At 40.6% G+C, this 25,042-nt stretch overlaps 1 protein-coding gene across 1 annotated transcript in view; it reads right to left on the bottom strand.

The window, feature by feature from the left end:
• Nucleotides 1–25,042, bottom strand: part of LOC117517666 (seizure protein 6 homolog) — a 480,354-nt gene that overhangs the window by 93,905 nt on the left and 361,407 nt on the right. Inside the window, exon 5 of the mRNA XM_034178776.1 lies at nucleotides 3,078–3,263. Within this exon, the coding sequence (XP_034034667.1) occupies nucleotides 3,078–3,263 (186 nt within the window). The remainder of the gene's footprint in view (nucleotides 1–3,077; nucleotides 3,264–25,042) is intronic.

Below are 25,042 nucleotides of genomic sequence, written 5' to 3'. Positions count from 1 at the left end.
ATAAAATTTTAACTATTAGAGAAAAAATTACTCATAACCATCCCAAAGACATATCGTTATCTTTGGCTGCTTTCAGTGATGCCGGTATTTGGTTAGACTCTTTCTCTCCGATTGTTCTGTCTGAGTTATTTTCATTAGTTACTTCCTCCAAACCATCAACATGTCTATTAGACCCCATTCCTACCAGGCTGCTCAAGGAAGCCCTACCATTAGTTAATGCTTCGATCTTAAATATGATCAATCTATCTTTATTAGTTGGCTATGTACCACAGGCTTTTAAGGTGGCAGTAATTAAACCATTACTTAAAAAGCCATCACTTGACCCAGCTATCTTAGCTAATTATAGGCCAATCTCCAACCTTCCTTTTCTCTCAAAAATTCTTGAAAGGGTAGTTGTAAAACAGCTAACTGATCATCTGCAGAGGAATGGTCTATTTGAAGAGTTTCAGTCAGGTTTCAGAATTCATCATAGTACAGAAACAGCATTAGTGAAGGTTACAAATGATCTTCTTATGGCCTCAGACAGTGGACTCATCTCTGTGCTTGTCCTGTTAGACCTCAGTGCAGCTTTTGATACTGCTGACCATAAAATTTTATTACAGAGATTAGAGCATGCCGTAGGTATTAAAGGCACTGCGCTGCAGTGGTTTGAATCATATTTATCTAATAGATTACAATTTGTTCATGTAAATGGGGAATCTTTCAGACATAAAGACATGGTTGACCTCTAATTTTCTGCTTTTAAATTCAAATAAAACTGAAGTTATTGTACTTGGCCCCACAAATCTTAGAAACATGGTGTCTAAACAGATCCTTACTCTGGATGGCATTACCCTGACCTCCAGTAATACTGTGAGAAATCTTGGAGTCATTTTTGATCAGGATATGTCCTTCAATGCGCATATTAAGCAAATATGTAGGACTGCTTTTTTGCATTTGTGCAATATCTCTAAAGTTAGAAAGGTCTTGTCTCAGAGTGATGCTGAAAAGCTAATTGATGCATTTATTTCCTCTAGGCTGGACTACTGTAATTCATTATTATCAGGTTGTCCTAAAAGTTCCCTGAAAAGCCTTCAGTTAATTCAAAATGCTGCAGCTAGAGTACTGACAGGGACTAGAAGGAGAGAGCATATTTCGCCCATATTGGCCTCTCTTCATTGGCTCCCTGTTAATTCCAGAATAGAATTTAAAATTCTTCTTCTTACTTATAAGGTTTTGAATAATCAGGTCCCATCTTATCTTAGGGACCTCTTAGTACCATATCACCCCAATAGAGCGCTTGATGCACCCAGTGTTTCTTTTTATTCACCTCTTTTTGCTCTGTATGCACCACTCTGTTTTTAATCATTGGCGATTGATCTCTGCTCTCTTCCACAGCATGTCTTTTTCCTGATTTTCTCCCCTCAGCCCCAACCAGTCCCTGCAGAAGACTGCCCCTCCCTGAGCCTGGTTCTGCTGGAGGTTTCTTCCTGTTAAAAGGGAGTTTTTCCTTCCCACTGTTGCCAAGTGCTTGCTCATAGGGGGTCGTTTTGACCGTTGGGGTTTTTCTGTAATTATTGTATGGCTTTTTCCTTACAATGTAAAGCGCCTTGGGGCAACTGTTTGTTGTGATTTGGCGCTATATAAATAAAATTGATATGATTTGATTTGATAAGCAGATTTGATCATTGATAAATCTTGTCAATACCCATCTGTAGTTTTGACGAGGCTAAAAACCTATTTACAAACAAACAAACAAACCACACAATAAAGGCAACAACATTGGACAGACCTTCACTTTTGCTCAACTGAGTTTACTGTAACTAACCTGTAGTTTAACAGAATGAGATTTGATGTGAAACTCTGGCTTGATTCATACCCAAGAAGTCAAGTACTCATTGAATGCAAGTGTGAATATGAGCAGTGCTTCTTTGTGGCCTATGTGGGATTTCTCAGTGTGTTTATTTTGCTTGATTGGGCGGCTTTTTGAGACATTCTGAGGCTTTGTGGGATCCCTGATATGTTGTTGGACATCATAGCAACCAATAGCCCTGCGCTTAGTGCTGATTGGAGTGGAGGTAGACTCTCTGACGTCTTCCAGAGTAAATTATAGCATTCAGCAGGGAGGTGTTTTAGCTCAGACTGTGGTCTGTGCCTGCACGGATTGGTGTTGGACAAGGTAGTGGAGTCAGTCATCTTTCGTGTCTTTTTTTCTTGGTGAGGAAAGCTTCACTAACTTTGACTTTGCACTTGAGAAGGTGAGTGAGGAGTTGACATGTCTGGCTTTGTGATTATCCTTGATCAAGCTTCAGGATTTCAATTATGTCCTGGAGTCAGCCAACAATAGTCTACTTGTAGTAAAAGTAACAAACATGTCGAGGCAATCACTTATTTTAGTTGGGAAATTCATGTCTCTGGGAACTTGTGCTATGAGGTCGAGAGACATTTGTCAACGAGAACAAAGGTCCTAGTCTTCACAGTTCTGGTTCTTCCTGTCTTCCTGTATGTTTGTGAGACATGTAATCTTCCCATTGATGTAAAGTGATGACTGGATATCTTGTTACCAGGTCTCTCTGGATGATCCTTGGGCACTGTTGGAATTACTTTGTATCAAATAACTTGTTACTTAGGGAAACTGTGATGAGGTCTGTGGATCGTGAGGGAGTCATGTACCACACTAAGTCCATGTGGTGCCCTTCCCTGGGCACGATCCAGTACTGAGGGTCCTCAGTGCTGACGAGCCCATCAACTGGAAATAACCAAGTCAGTTGGCTGTGGAAAATGCATGGCAGCTTTCATAAGGTGGGGATGGGATTGTCTGCTTGAGTGGTTGCCAACCAAAACAGAGGGCAGTTCTGTAGTTTGGTGGATGCAGCAACATATGGAACAAGTGCATGCTCCCCACCCTATGTTTAGAAGTTAAATCTCAAACTACTATCCAAAAGAGCACACAGTAGCTTCCAATCACTATATTGAAGGAATCCTACAGAATAAGAAATTCTGTTTGTAGTTTTCTGTTTGTGTACATGTGTTATATTATACCGAACTGAAATTAATGCACAAGGGTCAGTATTATTAAGCAAATCCACATTTCTTACCAACACATCGGGGCTCCTTTCCACTCCAGTATGATGTAGTGGCGTTGCGACAACTGAGCATTTTAGGTCCTTGTAACTTGTATCCAGTAAAACAACGGAAATACGCCTCTCCACCAGGATGAAGGTGAGTCACAGAAACCTCTCCGCCAGCAGGTTCTTTGGGGAACGAACAGCTCAACACAAAAGCTACAGAAAGAAAAAAATTATAAAATAAAGACATATTTGAGGCAGTGTATATATATATATATATATATATATATATATATATATATATATATATAGTAACCAAGTCCGTTGGCACCAGTAGCTGCACTAAAATAATCACCCCATGACCAGAGGAATGTCATCTCTAGGAAGTCATCAATCACAAAATAAAGCTGCAAATACAAAAATCTCCTACACTGACATATCCCTCACTACAGTCAGTGTATATAATATGTATTGGTGTATAATATGCTTGGTGACAGTAGTGATATCTGACACTCTCAGAAAGAGTGAGTCTACCACAACAAGTGCCACGCCCCTCACCATCCTGTGAGGGGCTGTGTTTCCATCCACAGAGATATGGCTGCTTCCAGGTCTGTGGGACTTCGCAAAGATGCAGCCACTGCAAAATGATGCTTTCCAAGCTCCCTCAAGTAGGGGAAAATGTTATCCTTGCAGAGAAGGAATCATTTTCCAGGTACACACCCCAATGAGCTTCCTCAGGTTTGAACCTGGTTGTCCAGCACTGCATTAGTGCTGGGCAACCTCTCAGCACTGCATTAGTTGCCATCCTCCAGAGACAAGACCCTGTTCGATATATCTGTGTGTGTATTTGTTATTATATTTTATTTTTTACTATATCAAGTATTTACTATGCTTAAATGGTTATATTTTTTAGTGAGTTTTACGTAGTTATCTGTTTAATTATGTATGTCAACTGGTCTGAACTGGTTTTATCTAATCAGAAATTCCAGCAAACAAAGGAGCTGGGTTCCACCAGGTACCGAACAACTGTGGGCTGAAGACAAGGGGCGGGGTTTCCCCTCTGTCTACATGAGCCAATATGGTTAGGTGTTGCGGGAGTAAAACCCACCCACTGTAGCGCCTTCATTGTTTTTTATAAAAACTTCTTGTTGGCTTTGTTCGGGGTCTCTCACAAGATGGAGCACCTGTGTGGACTACATCTCTGGGAACCCAGGCCTGTTTTTCAACATGACTTTGAATAAATTCAATTTGAGGAATAGTTAGACTTTGTACTTCGAAAGGGACAGGATTACAATAACAACCGGTTAGAATTAACAAATCAAATCAAAATTCAAGTAAAATTTATTAGTTTATATCGTGCCAAATTACGACAAGTCGCCTCAAGGCTCTTCATAAACATCATTTAAAAGGCAGAAGAAAATGAAATAAAGATTAAACACAATAAAAAATTTAAAAACATAAATAAGTAAAAGGAATAAAATAAATAAAAGGAATAAAAGAAGACACACAACTCCTTAGTGTTTTCTGATGCTTCTGTATTTTCCAGATATGAAGATCAAAATGGTTTTTGCCCCATCCCAGTCATAACGTGCACGACCCTCTGATGGAACACAGCAGTGCAAGAGTGCTGAAACAAAAGATGTTCATTTCCAGTATTGAGCTTTGCAAATTGTCTGCAGGCTGGAGGACCACCTACAGTCCTAGATGCAGTTGAATATTTAACCTAAGATGATTTTAAAAAGCTTTCAGTGAAATGTTTTGTCATAATTATACCAAATTGGCTTCAAGTCATTAGTTGTACTTTAATATTTCACCTTCTCTGCAACAGAGGGAGGTTTTCTATCAGCCATCCCTAGATTTCTGTTTATTCTGACTGTGCACAAACCAATCCTGGACATTCAACTGAGCCAGGTCAGAACCAGCAATGCATCTAAACAACATAATCCTCCATCCAGCATTGTGTATAACCCGTTCCTTTGTTGCATTGTGTTGTTGACCATGTTGTTGTCTCTCCTCCAAACCACTACTGCCAGGGTCTCCACAACACATTCAGATGAACCAAAGTATTGCCATACTTTTTGCACATGTGACCAAAACAAACATTCTTCACACACAAGCACAATTAGGAACATTTTGTAACTAAACTTTGACTTTGTCGAAAAAAAAAACTCTCCATCTCTTACTCTTAATTAATTGTCGTTTACCTGGAAATACTGTATGTCAATGCATATAGGCACATTTGCGTTTGCACTGCGACAGCAATTAGTATGATTGTATGGGGCTGTTTAGAGTTTGATCAGTTGAACATCGTCGTGGGCCTGGAATGTGATAACAGCAAGAGGAATTGCCTCTGTAGAGGTTGTCAAAAAGTTGTGATTCCAGCAAGGTAAGATCAATGTTGCTGATGATTTGCATTGTTGTCCTGCCACTGCTTTTAAATAAATGGTGTTAGATTGGATGGAGTTCACATGGATAATGGACTGAGCTAACCGAGTCTGTAATGGAAGCTATTAAACAACCTTCTCTTCCTGTCTAATAACCACACTGTTCTACCTCATTAGTGTCGGCACTTTAATGATCAGAGTAAAACTTTTTAAACTTCAGAAAATGTGTGCACAACAGAATCAGCAAAGTGATTGGACCCACTATGGGTAATGTTACAAAAATGGTGTGGAACTGAAACATTGCAGAAAGCCTTTGGAAAGCTCATACTTTTTAATGCTTAAGATTAATGGATTGTACAAAAATCTAAGAGGGTGAAAATTAACAACATATAATAACTAGGCACTGGGAACGCTGAGTAAACACTTTAATTTAGTCATGTTAATGCAAATTAAAGGGGTCATTTCAAAAGTACTTTGCAATAAATGATCACTGCAGGTTGGCAGCATTGAGTTATGACATACACAAATATATTTTTCTTTGGTGGCAGATAGAGGACATAAAACTACCAAACTAGCAATACTAGCAACACTAGCAGATGCAAAAAATATTTTTAAACAGAACCCCAAATCAGAAAATGTCAAGACAGTATATAAAATGCAAACTAAAAAGAAACCTACAGCGATTTTTACATTTACTTTGACTTTTCTTTAATTGCAGACTAGTGTTAAGTTTGTCAAATGAAATGAAACGAAATATGTTCGCCAGCAACCCTTTTTCCCAAGACTTAGACGAGACGATGACGAGACGGCACCAGTGTTCTAAAAACGCTGACTAAAACTGTGTAAATGTGAGTTATTGTTGAATAAAAACGAGATGAAAATGTTTTGCAAGAAATAAAAATAAATAAAAACTCCCTCCTCATGTTCGTCTACTACACAAGAAGAAACGTAACATCCATTCCAGCTGTCATGTGTTTGCACCAGCAGTTCTTCTACTGTACTGTCGGTTACGTTATGTATCCTCTCGCTGTGTGATTCTGCGAGAATCGTCCACCGCTTCACATGGACAGTTTTTATTTGTTCGTGATTAACGTGCCCTTTTTTTGTGGGGCAGCTAACAACACGGTTCTCTGCCATGGACTGGAACGTTAATACTGTATCTCCCACTTCTTCTGTGGGATTTGCTGTGGCTCTCTGCCGAGTAAAGGTGGAAAGACGGATCATTCCGCAATCAATAAGTTCAAAGCGAATCAGCATTTTAAATCAAATGGCACCTCTTTCCAAACGTAAAACAGACAGCATACTACAACCGACCAAAACTGTTTTTCTCCAAAATGAGACGTCCTACATTCCGTTGGGGAGAACTTATCCCGGTGTCAGGCTGAGCGCAGCAGCACTCCAGTCGCGAGTATTGTAGTGGAGGCCGGGGCCAAAGTAACATTTTACATTTATATCCCTCTGAATCTGCTCGGCTATAAGAGTCTAGCTGTAAGAGTCATATTATTTAACACCAGTTTTTATTTCATTTTGTTGGTGTTTCTAATAAATATAAAATATCAAAACAAGTGCATCATTTGTAAATGTGTTCCGCTAATCCGGTAATTATCGAAGATAATGTTTTCATTATCAGATTAGCTTTTCAGATAACTTTGAAAACCATCATCGGACCAATTATCTTCTGATAAATTTTGGTCTGATAATTTTTAAATCACTAACATTTTTTGCAGGTGAAGCAAATAAAGTTTTATCAGATAAAAATCTTTATTAAATCTGATATTAAAGATTGTACCGCTTACCTGTTTCATTGCACATAAACAGCTCTGTTTTCTGTAAACACAGAAGAGAGCTGGTTTAGGGAGAAAGTGCTTTATCTTCTGCAGTCAGAGGCAAACTGGTCATAAGATCATTGTTCCTGACAGCGTACATATTCACCCACAGTCATCCAGAGGCATACAGTTTTAAGTTATGGTTAAAATCTTAACCAAACTAATTTCGGACATGTTATTTAAATTAACGTCACTTCTGAAATTTTATAACGTGAAAAAATCAGCTATATATTTTAGTTTTAAAGTACTGCAGTAATTTTGAATATTTTAGTGTGGACATGCTCTGCTGCCCATTGCATTACGGGTACAGTCACAACAGGAGAAATGCATTTGAGATGCTCTGATCAGGCTCCACACGGACAACAGTATTAAACTCTTTGTATATTGTCTAAAACTCTCAAGAATATATTCTCTGGGTTTATAGAAGTTGTTAATTGTTATTGTGTTTGTTTTAAATGTCAGAAGAAGCTCAGGTTGCTTTTCCAACATTTTCCTGTTTACTCTACAGTCTCTACTGCCATCTACTGGCCAGTAGTGTTCATGGCAGTATTCTCACTAAGTATTGAGATGTCCCATAAATTATAATTCTTTGCGCGCCTGAGACTTGTTGCAGCCTCTTACTGCAGCTAAAGAAATAAAAGTATACATTTTGGTTGTATAATGTTCATTTACAATTGGCGTTGTGGATTTTGTAAAAAAAAAAAAAACTGGTATGCAAAGGATTATGGATAAGGGGTTGAGCCTCAGGGCACCAGTAGATGGCAGTGTTCTATGCATTTTGACCCAGGTTACATCAGAAGGTTTTCAAATCACAACTTGACTTAGTTGGCTTTTGCAAATGGCTTTTTTTTTTTTTTTTTACATATAAATAAAATGGCACATTTAAATACCAACACACACGTCACGTCACATTAACGTGTTTTTTACATAGAATGAATGAGTCACCCAATCAGTGTTAGTGGAGGCTCATTTACCCATAATACCTTTCACATCTGTCTGTGTTTGTTACAAAACTTCAGAATTCAAAATTCAGAATTGCATTATTTAATATAAAAAGATATGTGTTATATTTTAACTTTGTACAAATGACAGAATTGACATTAATGGAGTTATTCTATCCGTATTCATTTTATTTATAAATCACAAACCACAAGTCAGCACTGCTTTATTTACCAAGACCTCCACCTCACGGCGATAGTGTTGTTGAATAGAGTTGAGCTTTGCTGGTTCTCTCAAATGGTTTACTACAAGCTATGTAGTAAACAGTAACTTCCAGCAGTGGACAGGGTGTGCAAAGGCACAAGTGCTGACTCATATTTTGGGTCTGTGGTTGTTTTTGACGCTACCAGAAGCGATTGTCGTGTTAAAACTGGAAATCAGCTTGTTAGTAGTTGTAAGTGTACTGGAGGCAATACTGAAAGTTTTCGCTTAGCTGTAGCTTCTGATAAATTTTTGGGTGGTTTATCAGTTTAGTTTTATAAAAGATAACTTTTCAGTTAGCTGATGATCTGTTATTGAAGCTAACTTTTTGGTTAGGTGCGCCCACCTCTAGTTTTGACTAAAACTTGATTAAAATACCTTGAGTTCTTATTTGACTAAAACTAGACTAAAATGTTGAGACTTTTAGTCGACTAAAACATGAGTAACAAAAAGGATATGTGAATGACTAAATGTGATTAAGACTAAGAATGAACTCTGACACAAGACAAAGACTAAATTGAAAAATGGCGACAAAATTAACACTGTTGCAGACAATATGAACCCAAAGTGTTTCATATTTATTCTGGTGAATGTCATTTCATTTGTTAATGTACACTCCTACATTTCAGGCCTGCAACACATTCCAAAACAAGTTAAGATGCAAAAGTATTTACCACTGTATGTTACCATTCCTTCTCACAACACTTAAAAGTTTTGATATTGAGGAAACCAAGCGATGCAGCATTTCAGGTATTATTTTGTCCCATTCTTCCTGCAAACACGTCTTAAGGCAGGCAACACTACTGTTGCATTTTTCATTTCCAAATTCTCTATGCATTCTCTGTTGGTGGCAGGTCAGGACTGTAAGCAGACCAGCCTATCTTCTTCATATGCAGCCACAAATGTGCAATATGTGCAGAATGTGGTTTTGCTTTGTCATCTGTACATCCCTGTAACAGATGTCACCTTGAAGGCAGCACATGTTGCTCTAAAATCTCAATATGGTTTTCTGCATTAATGCTGCCATCACAGAACTGTAAATTACCTTTTCCAAAGGTATTGATACAACTCCATACTATGTCAGACCCTGGGTTTTGGAGTTTTTGCTAATAACAGCCTGGATGGTCAATTTCGTCTTTGATCCAGAGCACACAGTGTCCATTTCTACCATAAATGATCCGGAATAGTCAGGGTTTAAATATTTGTCTGGTTTTCTGTTTTACTTTCTTTGGTTGGTTTTATTACTTTTCTGTTTTGCTGTGTTTTGTTTTTCTGTATGTTCTTTCTCTTGCTGGGTTTTTCTGCTTGGGTCTGTCTGGCACTATCTCTCTTGTCTGTCTCTTGGTGATGGGTGTTTCCCTTTCTCTGGCCATGCCATTGTTCTGGTGCTTTCTATGCACACCTGTTCCTGATTGGCTGATTGTCACCTGGGGTTACATAAGCTCACTGGGTGTATTTGCTAGTCACCAGTTTGTTGTGCCTTGTGTCTGCATTCCAGCTCTCTTCTGGGGTTCCTAGTCCTGCCTGCTTGCCTGCCTGCCTGCCTGCCTACCTCCCTACCTACCTACCTACCTACCTGTCTGCCTGCCTGCCTGTGTACCTGACCTCTAGCCTGTTGCCTCGACCATGCCAACTGCCTAATGATTTTTGTACTGCTGCATTTTCTTGACTGCCTACTTGTATACCAACCATTGATATCCACTCAAGTAAAGCCTTTTTACAACTAAAGCTACCTGTTCGAGCCGTGCATTTGTGTCCAGCAATTCCTGACCATCCATCCTGATAGGACTACTGATTTTTCAAATTACAATCCCCATTTCCACTGTATGATGATCCAACCAAGAAGCCTCTAAGCCCAGAGAAGTTGATACAGTTTCTAGACAAGGTTTTAACCTTGTCTAGACACTGTATGCTAAAACATAAGCCTTCTTTTGTTGCACAGCAAAGTTTTAAGTGGCATTTGTGAAAGTACCTCCATACTGTAATGCTTGACAAAAAGGTTTCACAAAGTAATCCCTTGCTCTTGTGGTTATATCAGCTATTGATGAATGATTGTAAATTTCAATTTATTTTCATGTATATAGCGCCAAATCACAACAGAATTGCCTCAAGGCACTTCAGACAAGTAAGGTCTAACCTTACTAACCCCCAGAGCAAAAGTGGTAAGGAAAAACTCCCTCTGAGGAAAAAACCTCAAGCAGACCAGACTCAAAGGGATGACCCTCTGCTTGGGCCATGCTACCGACACAAATTACAAAGCAATTCACAACACGAACATACAGGAAATGTTGCCGGTGCACAGGACAGGAGGGTTTCCGGAATACATACCACACCCATATCTGGATGGAGCCGCACCTCAAACAGAGAGAAAAGAAAAAAGCAGAATCAAGCATCAGAAAGACAACAAATACAGTGTAATTTGTCAGCATTAAGCAACAAGAAAAACAGAAGAAATACTAGCCCTAAGATTCACTAAAAGACCCAGAATTTAGATAAAGTTGAGGCAGCGGCATGCTCTGTTTCCTAATAAAATGAATTAAGAGTAAAAAGCATAGTAACATACTATGCCAGTATGCTAGCCACACGAAAGGGAAAATAAGTGCGTCTTAATCCTGGACTTGAAAGTCTCCACAGAATCTGACTTTTATTGACGCAGGAAGATCATTCCTCAGAACAGGGGCACGATAAGAGAAAGCTCTGTGATCCACAGATGCAGTGCTGTCTAAGGGTCTCACAGCCATTCAGCTTAGGCTTGTGCCCCTTGCCCTTTATACACTGAAATTCCCCCAGATTCTTTGAATTGTTTTAATGCACTATAGAGTGAGAAATATATAAATCCCTTCCAGTCTATCTTTGAGGAACATTGTTCTTAAACATTTCAGTGATTTTCTTATGCATTTCTTGACAAACTGGAGATCCTTTGCCAAACTTTGCTCCTTAAGGACTCTTTTGTGGATACTGTTTTTGTACCAAATCATGATTACAATCACCTGTTTGAAATAATATGATCATTTAATATTTATTTTTGAGTACCTCATTACTCGCCCTAAATTCCCCCATCCCAACGTTTTGTGTTGCAGACCTAAAATGGAGGAATTGATGCATATTAACAAAAGAAATTAAGTTAACCAGAGAAAATATGAAATACCTTGGGTTCATATTGTCTGCAATAAAATAAAAGTCAAAGTAAATGTGAAATTAATTGACAGTTTTGTTATCTGCATTTTCCCTGCGGCCCCAATTTTGATATTTTATTTATTTATTTATTGTATTTTTTTTGGGGGGGGGGGGTGTTGTACTTTGGTGCATGTGCTGCATGTTATATTCATTTGTGATCTCTGTTTCCAAATTTCGCTTAAAAAAAAAATCGCAAAATGTTTTTGGATGGAATTAACTGTCATTGAATTGATGTAGATTTGTCTTTGCTTTTGTTTTCTGTTTTCTTATATGTAATACCCCCATCACACATACGCCGACTGAGGCCGAATTGCGTCAGAATGACACAGCCGGGCACAATCAGACCTACGGACGGCAGTCTGTGAACATCTACATATTTGGTCCCATTCTCTCAGCTGTCCAGAGTGTGTTGCACATGTTCATCGAGATGGAACGCACATCTGACGGCGGTCTACATGCAGTTTTTGCATCATCTGATCACAGTCTACATATTCTGATGGCATCAAAACAACACCTGAAATGAGCTGATCGCGGGTGATTGAGCTCTGAGATCGACTGGGCACAGCAAAGCCTGCCAGTGTGTTGTGCCATGGATATCCACCTCCACTGGATCCCAGCCAGAGAGGGCAAAGGAAATGCTGACATGTAATAACATGTATGTGGCACGTATTAATCATACAGTGAATATGAACAGCGCACAATCAAACCGAAAGTACCGTGTGTGCCTCTGCGTGGTCTCATGCGCAGTAATGTGTCATAGTGCACGTCTGGCATGGAGATGAACGGATCTCACTGCTGTGATATGCATATTATTACCTGATCACCATCTAAACTCTGTAGGGGGTGTGACGTGGGAATGTATCGCCAGCCCATGACAACGTTATTAAACATGAAACTCACCTCCAGCAACGGAACCAGGACAGCGCAAAATGCACAGGAACCAAACTACAGCCTGTGGTGAAAAGCCTCTCACCCGGCTGCTGTGTGCTGAAATAACCACGCAGAAATTAAATCCCATGTGATAATCCAACTGACATCACGGTGTACAGAGTTTTTGCTCCTGAAGTGAGCAAAAAAGAAAAAAGAAATTAAAGTTCGCTGGAAAGGCTGCATCTGACACATGGTGTGATTGCTTGGCCTACTGCCAGCAAATTTTCAGCAAAGGTGTCCAGTGGCATGTGTGCATGTGTACCCAGTGTGCGCACTTACTGGCTCATGCAGCAGTTATGAATACACGCAGCAGACACACAGCTGAGTGATAATTTCAGCCCCATGCGTGTGCGCGGGGTGCACACGCGCATGAGGAACACAGCACTGCCTCCCACTCCAGTCCGCTGTTTGCCATCCAGATGTTTGGACATCGTGCAGTCTTCAACACCTTTAATGGCTGTCTGACAGCAGTCTGTGTCATCTAAACTGTTTTCTGCATGTACTTCAGATGCCATCGTGCATGTATGTACAAGGTAATCTGGATGCATTCTGACACTGCTAGCCACGCCTCTTTTCCTCCCGACTGCGTCTGATGATGGTAATATCTTCCATTTCGGCCTGTTCCTGCACATTCTTGCTATGTGTGATGGGGGCTTTAAGCATTTTCTGCTTTTGCTGGTCTTGTCTTAATTCAAAAGTGCTGTTGCTCCTCTTGGCCTCTATACTTTTCTCATTGTAGCCTGTTTTCTCACTGTATTTTCTCCCATTGGAAGGCAACAACAGAGTGTGCAGAAATAAGATATGTTGTCTTCACGTGTCGAGTTTTGCAACAGTTATTTGCAGCCTGGCATGCTGGAGAGTGCAGTTTAATGTTGTTCCCAAGACCTATACGAGTTTGATGGAACATTGTGCAATGTGACCCTTCTAAAATAACATTTTTTAAACTCTTGCAATGACAGCTTCAAAATCATTCTGTTGGTACAATAACTTCTAATGGATAGAACTGCTTGTCTGGCATTTCCGCAGCAGCCCTGAAATGCCTGGTACTGACTGTGGAGGGCCATGATGAAACGCTTTGTGCAAGAACTGCAAATTGTGCAAAATGCTTTAGTGCATCTGTCACACACCAGACCGTCGATTTTACACAGGCAGCGTTCAGCCAGCTGCTAGCCATAAGAAGAAGCTACAAGAAACTGTACAAGAGTGAATATGGAATTGGGTTTTTACTTGATGGCGAAACCAAAAAGAGACAAAAGGATGCAAGACCGAAGCTAACCTATCCTTGTTGCTACTGGATAAGGAAGTTCTAACTTTTCCTTACATGCCAAATCTTGTGATGTTATGCTTGTTTAATGCTGGAGTGTGTAAAGTTGCCAATCTTGTCACATTTGTGACAAGACGATTGGATCAATAGTCTTCCCCAACATGTCAACCAAGGAAAACCGATTTTGCCTGGAGGCCTATTTCACCAACAAATCATACCTTTTGGAAAGAACATGACCTTTTTTGCAAAGTGACCAAGATAACTCAACTTTGGGGAATGATCATACACAGACTGAAGTTTAAATTCTTTGTAGGATGTATTACATTTTTTAAGGGTTCTCGTTTTTTAGCTTACCCTGTATGACCCTATATTTCACAAAACTGAGGTTTCTTACACTTCTTTGCCTGCACTAGCAACCAGTAGACAGTGTATAGGGGGGCATGGTGGCCTCTATGAGGGGCCCCACTCCCATATAGATATAAAGGGCTCATTCTAAGCTTACAAAAACAGTGATTCATTGTTGCAGGTAATTAATTATATACAGTACTAATACACAGATGGTTATGAATACTATATTTTATTTCTTCTAATAAACACCCTTAAATCCCACACACTGTAGCTTTAAGGTTACAATATATTTGCTGTAAAGAGATTTAAGATATGGATGACTGCCATTCCTAGGTGTAAGTGTGTGTGTGTGTGTGTGTGGGGGGGGGGGGGGGGGGGGGGGGTGAAATTGTGCCAAACAAATGATTACTTGGGGAGACTCAGATGAGGCGTACTATCACATGCATTTCAAGGGAAAGTCAGCTACAACATTTTGGCCATTTGGTGGATTTTTCTCAGTGTGTAGGTGCCTCTGTGTTGATGACCTTTATAGTAAGAGAAGGCCAAGGGAACGCCCAAGTTTCACCTGACTATGGCAAATAGATGGTTACTTTTGACAGATGTGGATGGACCGGTTGTCTACCTGGGTAGTTTCCATCCAGGACCAAAGGCAGTTCCATGGTGTGGTGGATGTGGTGACACCTGGCACCAGCCAATACCTCCACACTGGACCTGACCTAGTTCTCTTAGTTTCAAACACTCAAGAACAAGCATATTAAATTGCCAAGATGAAGAATACCAATGTGACACAGCCTTGGCAAAAATCTGTGATTTGCAAATAAATTGATTTTAAATTCGAAGCTGGATCTGCTGCTGCATGTATAAAAAGAAACTGACACTTGATCAGCAGGCTTGTTGGTCCACACACATGAATATTTTAATGAATTTGGGTTCTGAAGTTTTGCATGCACAGATGCTTGAGCAAGTGTCACTTAAGCCACATGGGAGATGAGCATAAGTACACAAACATAAATAAATAAATAAATAAAAAGATTAGACACTCCGCGGCAGATTGGATTTGAAGTGTTTTTATTCCAGCCAGCCATTTTTGTGTGAAAAACACTTATGTGATGTTTCAAGTATTGCCTTGAAGGTAAATTGGGTATTCGGAAATGTCATTGTATTAATATTTGGACTTGAACTCAAGGGAATGTGGCTCTAAATGCATAATGCCCATAATGGTTTGTGAAACTGCCCTCATCCACCATGTTTTAATCTGCTGGCTTTGGCTTTTCTTTGACACAAACCACTGGTTTCCACCGTAATGAAGCAAACCTTTTCCTCGCATTAAATCAGTGGGCCACGGGGACCAAGTACCCCACCCCTGGGTCAGCCATTCAATTCATAGTTTATCACCAGCTCCAATGAACCTAGTTATTGCCATTATCATAGCAGCATTTACATCCCTATTGAGCATGCAGTGGGAGAGCCAGAGGCAAAAAATGTGCAGCCAATTCCTGAAGTATTAAATTACATGCTGCCTCCATTCCCTTAGATGTGGCGCTGGGCCATAAAGTCTGATCGTTTTGCTATTACAAATAATAGATCCACAGTGCAGGCAGCCAGTGAGATTAGCTGATGGTACTGTACGGTCACCACAAACAGATGTAGAGCTCATGTCTGCAATAAGCGATTCTCTTTAGATAAGAAAGAAAAAAAAAAAAAACACCAGTGAGCTTCAGCACACCTTTGGCTGTGGTGCCAAACTGGTGTAGCACATTTAATCTCAGCTTGTGCATAGAAGCAGCAGTTGGAAAATTGGCAACCACATATAATGAATGCTGGGTGGCACGGTGGCTTAGTGTTTAGCACTATTGCTTCACAGCAAGAACATCCTGGGATCGCTTCCCATCTGGTCCATTCTGTGTAGAGTTTGGACGTTCTCTCTGTGTTTGAGTGGGTTCTCTCCGGGTGCTTCCTCCCACTTCCAAAGACATGCAGGTTAGGTGATTTGGAAACTTTAAAATTGACCGTGGGTGTGTGTGAATGTGTTTGTCTGTCTATATGTTGCCCTGCTCCAAGCTACAGACGACTCAGTGTACTAAGGTGCATTAAAATGTTTCTGGAAAAGTATAATGTCCAAGAAAATTAGATATCTTGACAGGTTGACCAACACAACAAGATGATTTGAAGGTAGTAATGGTTATGAGTCATGAAATAGTTAACGGGTGACATATAGAAGAATGTGACTGTCAGTGGCTCCAAGCCCAATGTCTTGGCTCTGCATCACCTTTTACAGAGAGATCAATAGTGAGGCCTCTCAGAAAGTAATTCAGTATTTAGAAAAGCACTTCAAAGTTCTGCCAAGACCTGCCCTATTGATATTTATGTGGCTGAGTTAAAAACTCAATTTTAATGGTCAGTTACTCAATAAAAGCTATTAAAGAAAAATAACTTTGGACTGCAGGTAACATGCTTCATCAGTGCTAGGGAGATTTGGCACACGGTTGGATCACTGCATGTGGAAGATATACTTTGTTCAGCTCACTCATCAACTTAGGTGATTAGTTACAGATGATCAATAATGTCTACACAACCTTTGGCTATTGATTTGCAATCTGTACAAAACCTTGAAACAACATTTCAAGTTGGAATATAGAAGGTAAGAGGCAAGAGAAGAAAATAGCACCTTACAGTTTCCAAAAACTGGACAGCAGTTAGTGGTAAAATCAATCTGTGACATATCCAAATTCATCTTAAATAAAGAAACATATTGGAGAAAAATGGCCTTGACATCCCAGAGCATGAGTAGGCATTGGATCTTGCTTCATGGGATAGAAAACTGCTGAAGGTACTGTCAGATTTTGCTGAATGTGAATGGCAATTGCTGACTACCTGTCATTTACCAATGTTTTTAGTCTTTTAAAGCTCAAATTAATGTTCTCATCAGAAGAGCTGGGCAATCACAGAATACAGTTTGCAACAGAAAACATTTGTGCTGCCACTTTATCTGTCCAATAGTTCTTCCTTTGTGATGGCTAGAGGGTCAAAAAGGTCTGATGAACCGGTGCTCTCGAGGCAGAGTTGTACACTATTGACCATAGATTCTGTCTCTGTGTGCTTTTATCTAATGCCAGGAGGCATTATTTTTGATAACAGCCATCAAAATACATTGTGTGTGTTTGTTTGGTCACATTTATCTTTGTGCAATGCTTTGCCTTTGCACGATGGTTGTGCTTGGTAATATGTCAGCTCGTCAGTATATAAGCTTCCTTATGGCAACATCCAATAGCTATATAACACCCAAAGATAAAACCAGAAAAATCACCAAACAATGGCAAAAGCAGTTACAAAATTAATTTCCCGATTCCTGTTATTGTAGAGCAGATTGTTGACTGGGGTTTAATTCCAGGTGGGTGAGTCAGGTGACCTGTTTATTGCTTCATCTGCGTTATCCTCAAACAACAAGCTGTAACTGAAAGCCAGCCTTGGGCGGACAGGTAGCCTGTGTCCCATCGGGGGGGCAGCCATAGGTGCGCATCCATTAGATGCCATGGTAACTGCAGATAAGCACTGCCAGACTTACTGCTAATGTTATTATGGCACTCAAGTTGCTCAGTTTGCTGAGAACTTTTTCAATATGGCAAGATTGACCAAAATTGGCATTATAATGGAAATAAAATAACAGTGGTGTTATTTGAAGATTTAACAACTAAAAAAAAGGCATCATCCAATGATAAAATACATCATTAGTGTGACGGCTCCCTGCCGTCTTAATGTATTTGTGTGTTGTCTAATATGTCTGTGTGTCTTGAGGTCTCGGCCACCTGGGAGGCGCTGACTGGGCTTCCTGCTGCGGAGTATAAAAGGAGGGTTGGTCTCTCCTTTCTTTATCTCCTCCTCCCTCCTCTGAATCACAGTTTGGGGAGCAGCTGCGTCTAGTACCGGTTCTGGCTCTGGCTCCTGGTCCTGATCTGGGTTTGTCGTGCCACACCCTCATTGTTTGTTTCTATTTGCTTTATCTTTTTATTTTATAATAAAGTTTCCCTATTAAGGGTTTTAAAGATTATCAGTATCCTGTCTATTTTTCTGCTGTGATCTAAGATGGATGAAAATCATCACAGTGTCCATCTAGCTGTCTCAGCATACGGTGGCTGGACCCAAGTCAATGGATAATATTTTTGCCAATTGTGATGAATTGTGGGTCGTGATGCCCACTGGATTACTATGATCTGGACACTTACTTCCATCATCTCTGTTTTGCGTATTTGACTGTTCTTTGTTTTACTTTATTTGATCATTGTTATTGGTAGTACAGCCAAAGCACTCTGGTCTGCTTGAGGTTTCTTCCTCAAAAAAACACCTGATGGAGTTTTGCCTTATCACTATGGTCTATGTGCTTGGTAAGGTTAGACTATCCCTTGCAAAGCGCCTTGGGGTGACATGTTGTGAGTTGGTGCCATAAAAATAATTTGAATTTAATTAATTTGTCATTAGCTAATCCTTGCAAGAGTCACCGTGATTGTTGTATCACCTCTGAAACATTCACCTTTTTTGTGTTTTATGTAGAATGAAAAAAATCTTTCATCTTATCAGATGTTAAGACATATTAAATGTTTCACTAATTTCGACAACAGTGCAAGTGAACAAGAACTATTTGTTAATAATTAGTCAATCCAATGAATAACAAGAGAAATCTTGAGATTTCTGACGTCCGGCAAGGGTTGATGAGGATGCAAAATAAACAACACAATGCAATAACTGCATACTGATCCAGAATGGTCCAACTGATCAAGATGTTGCAATCTGATATTTAATTCACAAGTTGAAACAAAATAGTGTCTTCCTGATCTTGGTTTTACATTGTGATGCTGCGTGTTTCTGCTGCAGAACTTGCATATTGATCAAGATCACTCCCAACATCCAACACAAACAGGGTCTTCCTTTGTACAATAGCCACATGTGATTTAGCTTTTGTCAAGATCCATCAAGCAGATTTGAGATGATCCTCAAAACGTTGAAAATTTAAGAAATCCAGAATCCAGAACTGGGATCTTGATGGCCTAATATCTATCTGTGAAAATTAAATCAAAATCCATGCAGTAGTTTTGACGTAATCCTTAAAAGCCTATAAAGTAAAATCCTGAGCTAGAATCTAGGTCCGGATCACCTCCAAAATTCAGTGGAGTCTTCCATGGCCTAATATCTATCTGTGGTGAAAATTTAATCAAAATCCATGCAGCAGTTTGACATAATCTTTAAAGGACATGTCGCACTGAAATCATAACAATTTAGATTTAGGCTGTTAGTGACCATCCGATGATTCACCCGGATTACTTTGTACACTTCCGTTACCGGTTTCAAAGTATACAGCATTTGCAGCAAACAGCTATGGAGACTTCCGAAAACAAAGTACTCGTGAGTATTCGTGTGTTTCCAACGGGTGACATCATTACTAGAAGCATCCCAGAGTGCACTTCAATGGAATGTATCTGTTAATGTTAAGGACTGAGGCACAGATTAATTCCAAAGATTACACAAGTGTGATGTTGTGTTATGATGACTCATTTTTAAGTGATAACTGTTCATTTTGATGCAGTCACAGTAAAAGGAGCAACTGTGAGAAGGTTTTGTGCACCTGCGGCAATTAGTCATAAACGCAGCCTGTTAAAAACGCAACCTGGTCTCACGGCAAATTCTGATTCAGCAGCACAAACTATGCATTAATTTATTAGTCTGTGATATTGTGACAAAAAGTGCCATATTTTCATCACGGCAGCACAAATTCATTCTAATTAATTCTGTGATGGCTGCACGAAATTAAAAGTGAAGTGGGGGGGGGGGGGGGTCTGGGTGGTTATGGTTAGGGTGGGGTGAAGGAGTAGGATGCCATAGGTATTAAAGGCACTGCACTGCGGTGGTTTGAATCATATTTATCTAATAGATTACAATTTGTTCATGTAAATGGGGAATCGTCTTCACAGACTAAGGTTAATTATGGAGTTCCACAAGGTTCTGTGCTAGGACCAATTTTATTCACTTTATACATGCTTCCCTTAGGCAGTATTATTAGACAGCATTGCTTAAATTTTCATTGTTACGCAGATGATACCCAGCTTTATCTATCCATGAAGCCAGAGGACACACACCAATTAGCTAAACTGCAGGATTGTCTTACAGACATAAAGACATGGATGACCTCTAATTTCCTGCTTTTAAACTCAGATAAAACTGAAGTTATTGTACTTGGCCCCACAAATCTTAGAAACATGGTGTCTAATCAATCAATTCAATCAATCAATTTTATTTATATAGCGCCAAATCACAACAAACAACAAAGTTGCCCCAAGGCGCTTTATATTGTAAGGCAAGGCCATACAATAATTACGTAAAAACCCCAACGGTCAAAACGACCCCCTGTGAGCAAGCACTTGGCGACAGTGGGAAGGAAAAACTCCCTTTTAACAGGAACAAACCTCCAGCAGAACCAGGCTCAGGGAGGGGCAGTCTTCTGCTGGGACTGGTTGGGGCTGAGGGAGAGAACCAGGAAAAAGACATGCCGTGGAGGGGAGCAGAGATCAATCACTAATGATTAAATGCAGAGTGGTGCATACAGAGCAAAAGGAGAAAGAAACACTCAGTGCATCATGGGAACCCCCCAGCAGTCTAAGTCTATAGCAGAATAACTAAGGGATGGTTCAGGGTCACCTGATCCAGCCCTAACTATAAGCTTTAGCAAAAAGGAAAGTTTTAAGCTTAATCTTAAAAGTAGAGAGGGTGTCTGTCTCCCTGATCTGAATTGGGAGTTGGTTCCACAGGAGAGGAGCCTGAAAGCTGAAGGCTCTGCCTCCCATTCTACTCTTACAAACCCTAGGAACTACAAGTAAGCCTGCAGTCTGAGAGCGAAGCGCTCTATTGGGGTGATATGGTACTATGAGGTCCCTAAGATAAGATGGGACCTGATTATTCAAAACCTTATAAGTAAGAAGAAGGATTTTAAATTCTATTCTAGAATTAACAGGAAGCCAATGAAGAGAGGCCAATATGGGTGAGATATGCTCTCTCCTTCTAGTCCCTGTCAGTACTCTAGCTGCAGCATTTTGAATTAACTGAAGGCTTTTCAGGGAACTTTTAGGACAACCTGATAATAATGAATTACAATAGTCCAGCCTAGAGGAAATAAATGCATGAATTAGTTTTTCAGCATTACTCTGAGACAAGACCTTTCTAATTTTAGAGTTATTGCGCAAATGTAAAAAAGCAGTCCTACATACACTCAACAAAAATATAAACGCAACACTTTTGGTTTTGCTCCCATTTTGTATGAGATAAACTCAAAGATCTAAAACTTTTTCCACATACACAATATCACCATTTCCCTCAAATATTGTTCACAAACCAGTCTAAATCTGTGATAGTGAGCACTTCTCCTTTGCTGAGATAATCCATCCCACCTCACAGGTGTGCCATATCAAGATGCTGATTAGACACCATGATTAGTACACAGGTGTGCCTTAGACTGTCCACAATAAAAGGCCACTCTGAAAGGTGCAGTTTTGTTTTATTGGGGGGGGATACCAGTCAGTATCTGGTGTGACCACCATTTGCCTCATGCAGTGCAACACATCTCCTTCACATAGAGTTGATCAGGTTGTCAATTGTGGCCTGTGGAATGTTGGAAAGTTGCTGGATATTGGCAGGAACTGGTACACGCTGTCATATACGCCGGTCCAGAGCATCCCAAATATGCTCAATGGGTGACATGTCCAGTGAGTATGCCGGCCATGCAAGAACTGGGACATTTTCAGCTTCCAAGAATTGTGTACAGATCCTTGCAACATGGGGCCGTGCATTATCCTGCTGCAACATGAGGTGATGTTCTTGGATGTATGGCACAACAATGGGCCTCAGGATCTCGTCACGGTATCTCTATGCATTCAAAATGCCATCAATAAAATGCACCTGTGTTCTTCGTCCATAACAGACGCCTGCCCATACCATAACCCCACCGCCACCATGGGCCACTCGATCCACAACACTGATATCAGAAAACCGCTCACCCACACGACGCCACACGCTGTCTGCCATCTGCCCTGGACAGTGTGAACCGGGATTCATCTGTGAAGAGAACACCTCTCCAACGTGCCAAACGCCAGCGAATGTGAGCATTTGCCCACTCAAGTCGGTTACGATGACGAGCTGGAGTCAGGTCGAGACCCCGATGAGGTCGACGAGCATGCAGATGAGCTTCCCTGAGACGGTTTCTGACAGTTTGTGCAGAAATTCTTTGGTTATGCAAACCGATTGTTTCAGCAGCTGTCCGAGTGGCTGGTCTCAGACAATCTTGGAAGTGAACATGCTGGATGTGGAGGTCCTGGGCTGGTGTGGTTACACGTGGTCTGCGGTTGTGAGGCTGGTTGGATGTACTGCCAAATTCTCTGAAACGCCTTTGGAGATGGCTTATGGTACAGAAATGAACATTTAATACACGAGCAACAGCTCTGGTTGACATTCCTGCTGTCAGCATGCCAATTGCACCCTCCCTCAAATCTTGCGACATCTGTGGCATTGTGCTGTGTGATAAAACTGCACCTTTCAGAGTGGCCTTTTATTGTGGGCAGTCTAAGGCACACCTGTGCATTAATCATGGTGTCTAATCAGCATCTTGATATGGCACACCTGTGAGGTGGGATGGATAATCTCAGCAAAGGAGAAGTGCTCAGTATCACAGATTTAGACTGGTTTGTGAACAATATTTGAGGGTAATGGTGATATTGAGTATGTGGAAAAAGTTTTAGATCTTTGAGTTCATCTCATACAAAATGGGAGCAAAACCAAAAGTGTTGCGTTTATATTTTTGTTGAGTGTATTTGCTTAATATTCGCATTGAATGACATATCCTGATCAAAAATGACTCCAAGATTTCTCACAGTATTACTAGAGGTCAGGGTAATGCCATCCAGAGTAAGGATCTGGTTAGACACCATGTTTCTAAGATTTGTGGGGCCAAGTACAATAACTTCAGTTTTATCTGAGTTTAAAAGCAGGAAATTAGAGGTCATCCATGTCTTTATGTCTGTAAGACAATCCTGCAGTTTAGCTAATTGGTGTGTGTCCTCTGACTTCATGGATAGATAAAGCTGGGTATCATCTGCGTAACAATGAAAATTTAAGCAATGCCGTCTAATAATACTGCCTAAGGGAAACATGTATAAAGTGAATAAAATTGGTCCTAGCACAGAACCTTGTGGAACTCCATAATTAACCTTAGTCTGTGAAGAAGATTCCCCATTTACATGAACAAATTGTAATCTATTAGATAAATATGATTCAAACCACCGCAGCGCAGTGCCTTTAATACCTATGGCATGCTCTAATCTCTGTAATAAAATTTTATGGTCAACAGTATCAAAAGCAGCATTGAGGTCTAACAGAACAAGCACAGAGATGAGTCCACTGTCTGAGGCCATAAGAAGATCATTTGTAACCTTCACTAATGCTGTTTCTGTACTATGACGAATTCTAAAACCTGACTGAAACTCTTCAAATAGACCATTCCTCTGCAGATGATCAGTTAGCTGTTTTACATCTACCCTTTCAAGAATTTTTGAGAGAAAAGGAAGGTTGGAGATTGGCCTATAATTAGCTAAGATAGCTGGGTCAAGTGATGGCTTTTTAAGTAATGGTTTAATTACTGCCACCTTAAAAGCCTGTGGTACATAGCCAACTAATAAAGATAGATTGATCATATTTAACCAGTCTAACCAGATCCTTACTCTGGATGGCATTACCCTGACCTCTAGTAATAATAATACATTTTATTTGTATTGCACCTTACATTTCAAAGAAATCTCAAAGTGCTACAGCAAGGATTTAAAAACAGAATTAAAACAGATTTCAAAAACCATTTCAGACGATAAGATATCTAAAAGGCCTTTTGAAATAGCAATGTCTTTAGGCCTTTTTTTAAAGGCCTCCACACTTTGTGGGGTCCTCAGGGTCTCTGGTAGGGAGTTCCAGAGCCGAGGGGCCACTGCCTGGAAGACCCTGTCTCCCATGGTGCAGAGTCTGGTCCTGGGTTGGTGAAGGCAGTGTGAGGAGGTGGTGGAGCGGAGGGATCTTGAGGTGGTGTGTGGGGTGAGGAGTTCACTGAAGTAGGCAGGGGAGGTTCCGTGCATGCACTGATAAGTCAGGAGGCAGAGTTTGTACTCTATTCTGTAGTTGATGGGCAGCCAGTGGAGGGATCTGAGGACAGGGGTGATGTGGTCAAACTTGCACCTCCTCGTCAGGACCCGGGCAGCTTTTGCAGGTTTTTACCAGGGGTCCCGACGAGGAGGGCATTGCAATAGTCCAACCTGGAGGAGACAAAAGCATGGACCAACCTCTCAGCATCTGGTTGGGAAAGGGAGGGGCGAAGCTTGGCTATGTTTTTGAGGTGATGGAAGGAGACTTTGCATAGGTGGTGGATGTGGGTGTCAAAGGTGAGATGTGGGTCAAATCTGACTCCAAGTTTGGTGACGGAGGTGGACAGGGGAATGTTGTGGCAGAGAATGGGAATACTGGTGAGGGAGGAGGACTGGGTTTGATGTGGGGTACCGATGAGGATGGCTTGAGTTTTGTCAGTGTTTAGTTTAAGAAAGTTATCAGTCATCCATGCTTCCATCTCCTCCAGGCAAGCCTGAAAGGCAGACGGCAGAGCTGAGGGGAGTGTGGAGTCCATTTTGATGTATAACTGTGTGTCGTCTGCGTAGCAATGAAATGAAATCTTGTGTTTACGGATGATTTGACCAAGGGGGAGCATGTAGATGGTAAAAAGGGTTGGACCAAGGACGGACCCTTGTGGCACTCCACAGCTGACAGTATGGGTTTTGGATTTGGATTGTCCAA

Source organism: Thalassophryne amazonica, chromosome 9 (genome assembly GCF_902500255.1).
Source record: "Thalassophryne amazonica chromosome 9, fThaAma1.1, whole genome shotgun sequence".
In the NCBI taxonomy this organism is placed as follows: Eukaryota; Metazoa; Chordata; class Actinopteri; order Batrachoidiformes; family Batrachoididae; genus Thalassophryne; species Thalassophryne amazonica.
The sequence above is the reverse complement of the archived record's forward strand: the minus strand, read 5'-3'. Positions and strand labels throughout refer to the sequence as shown.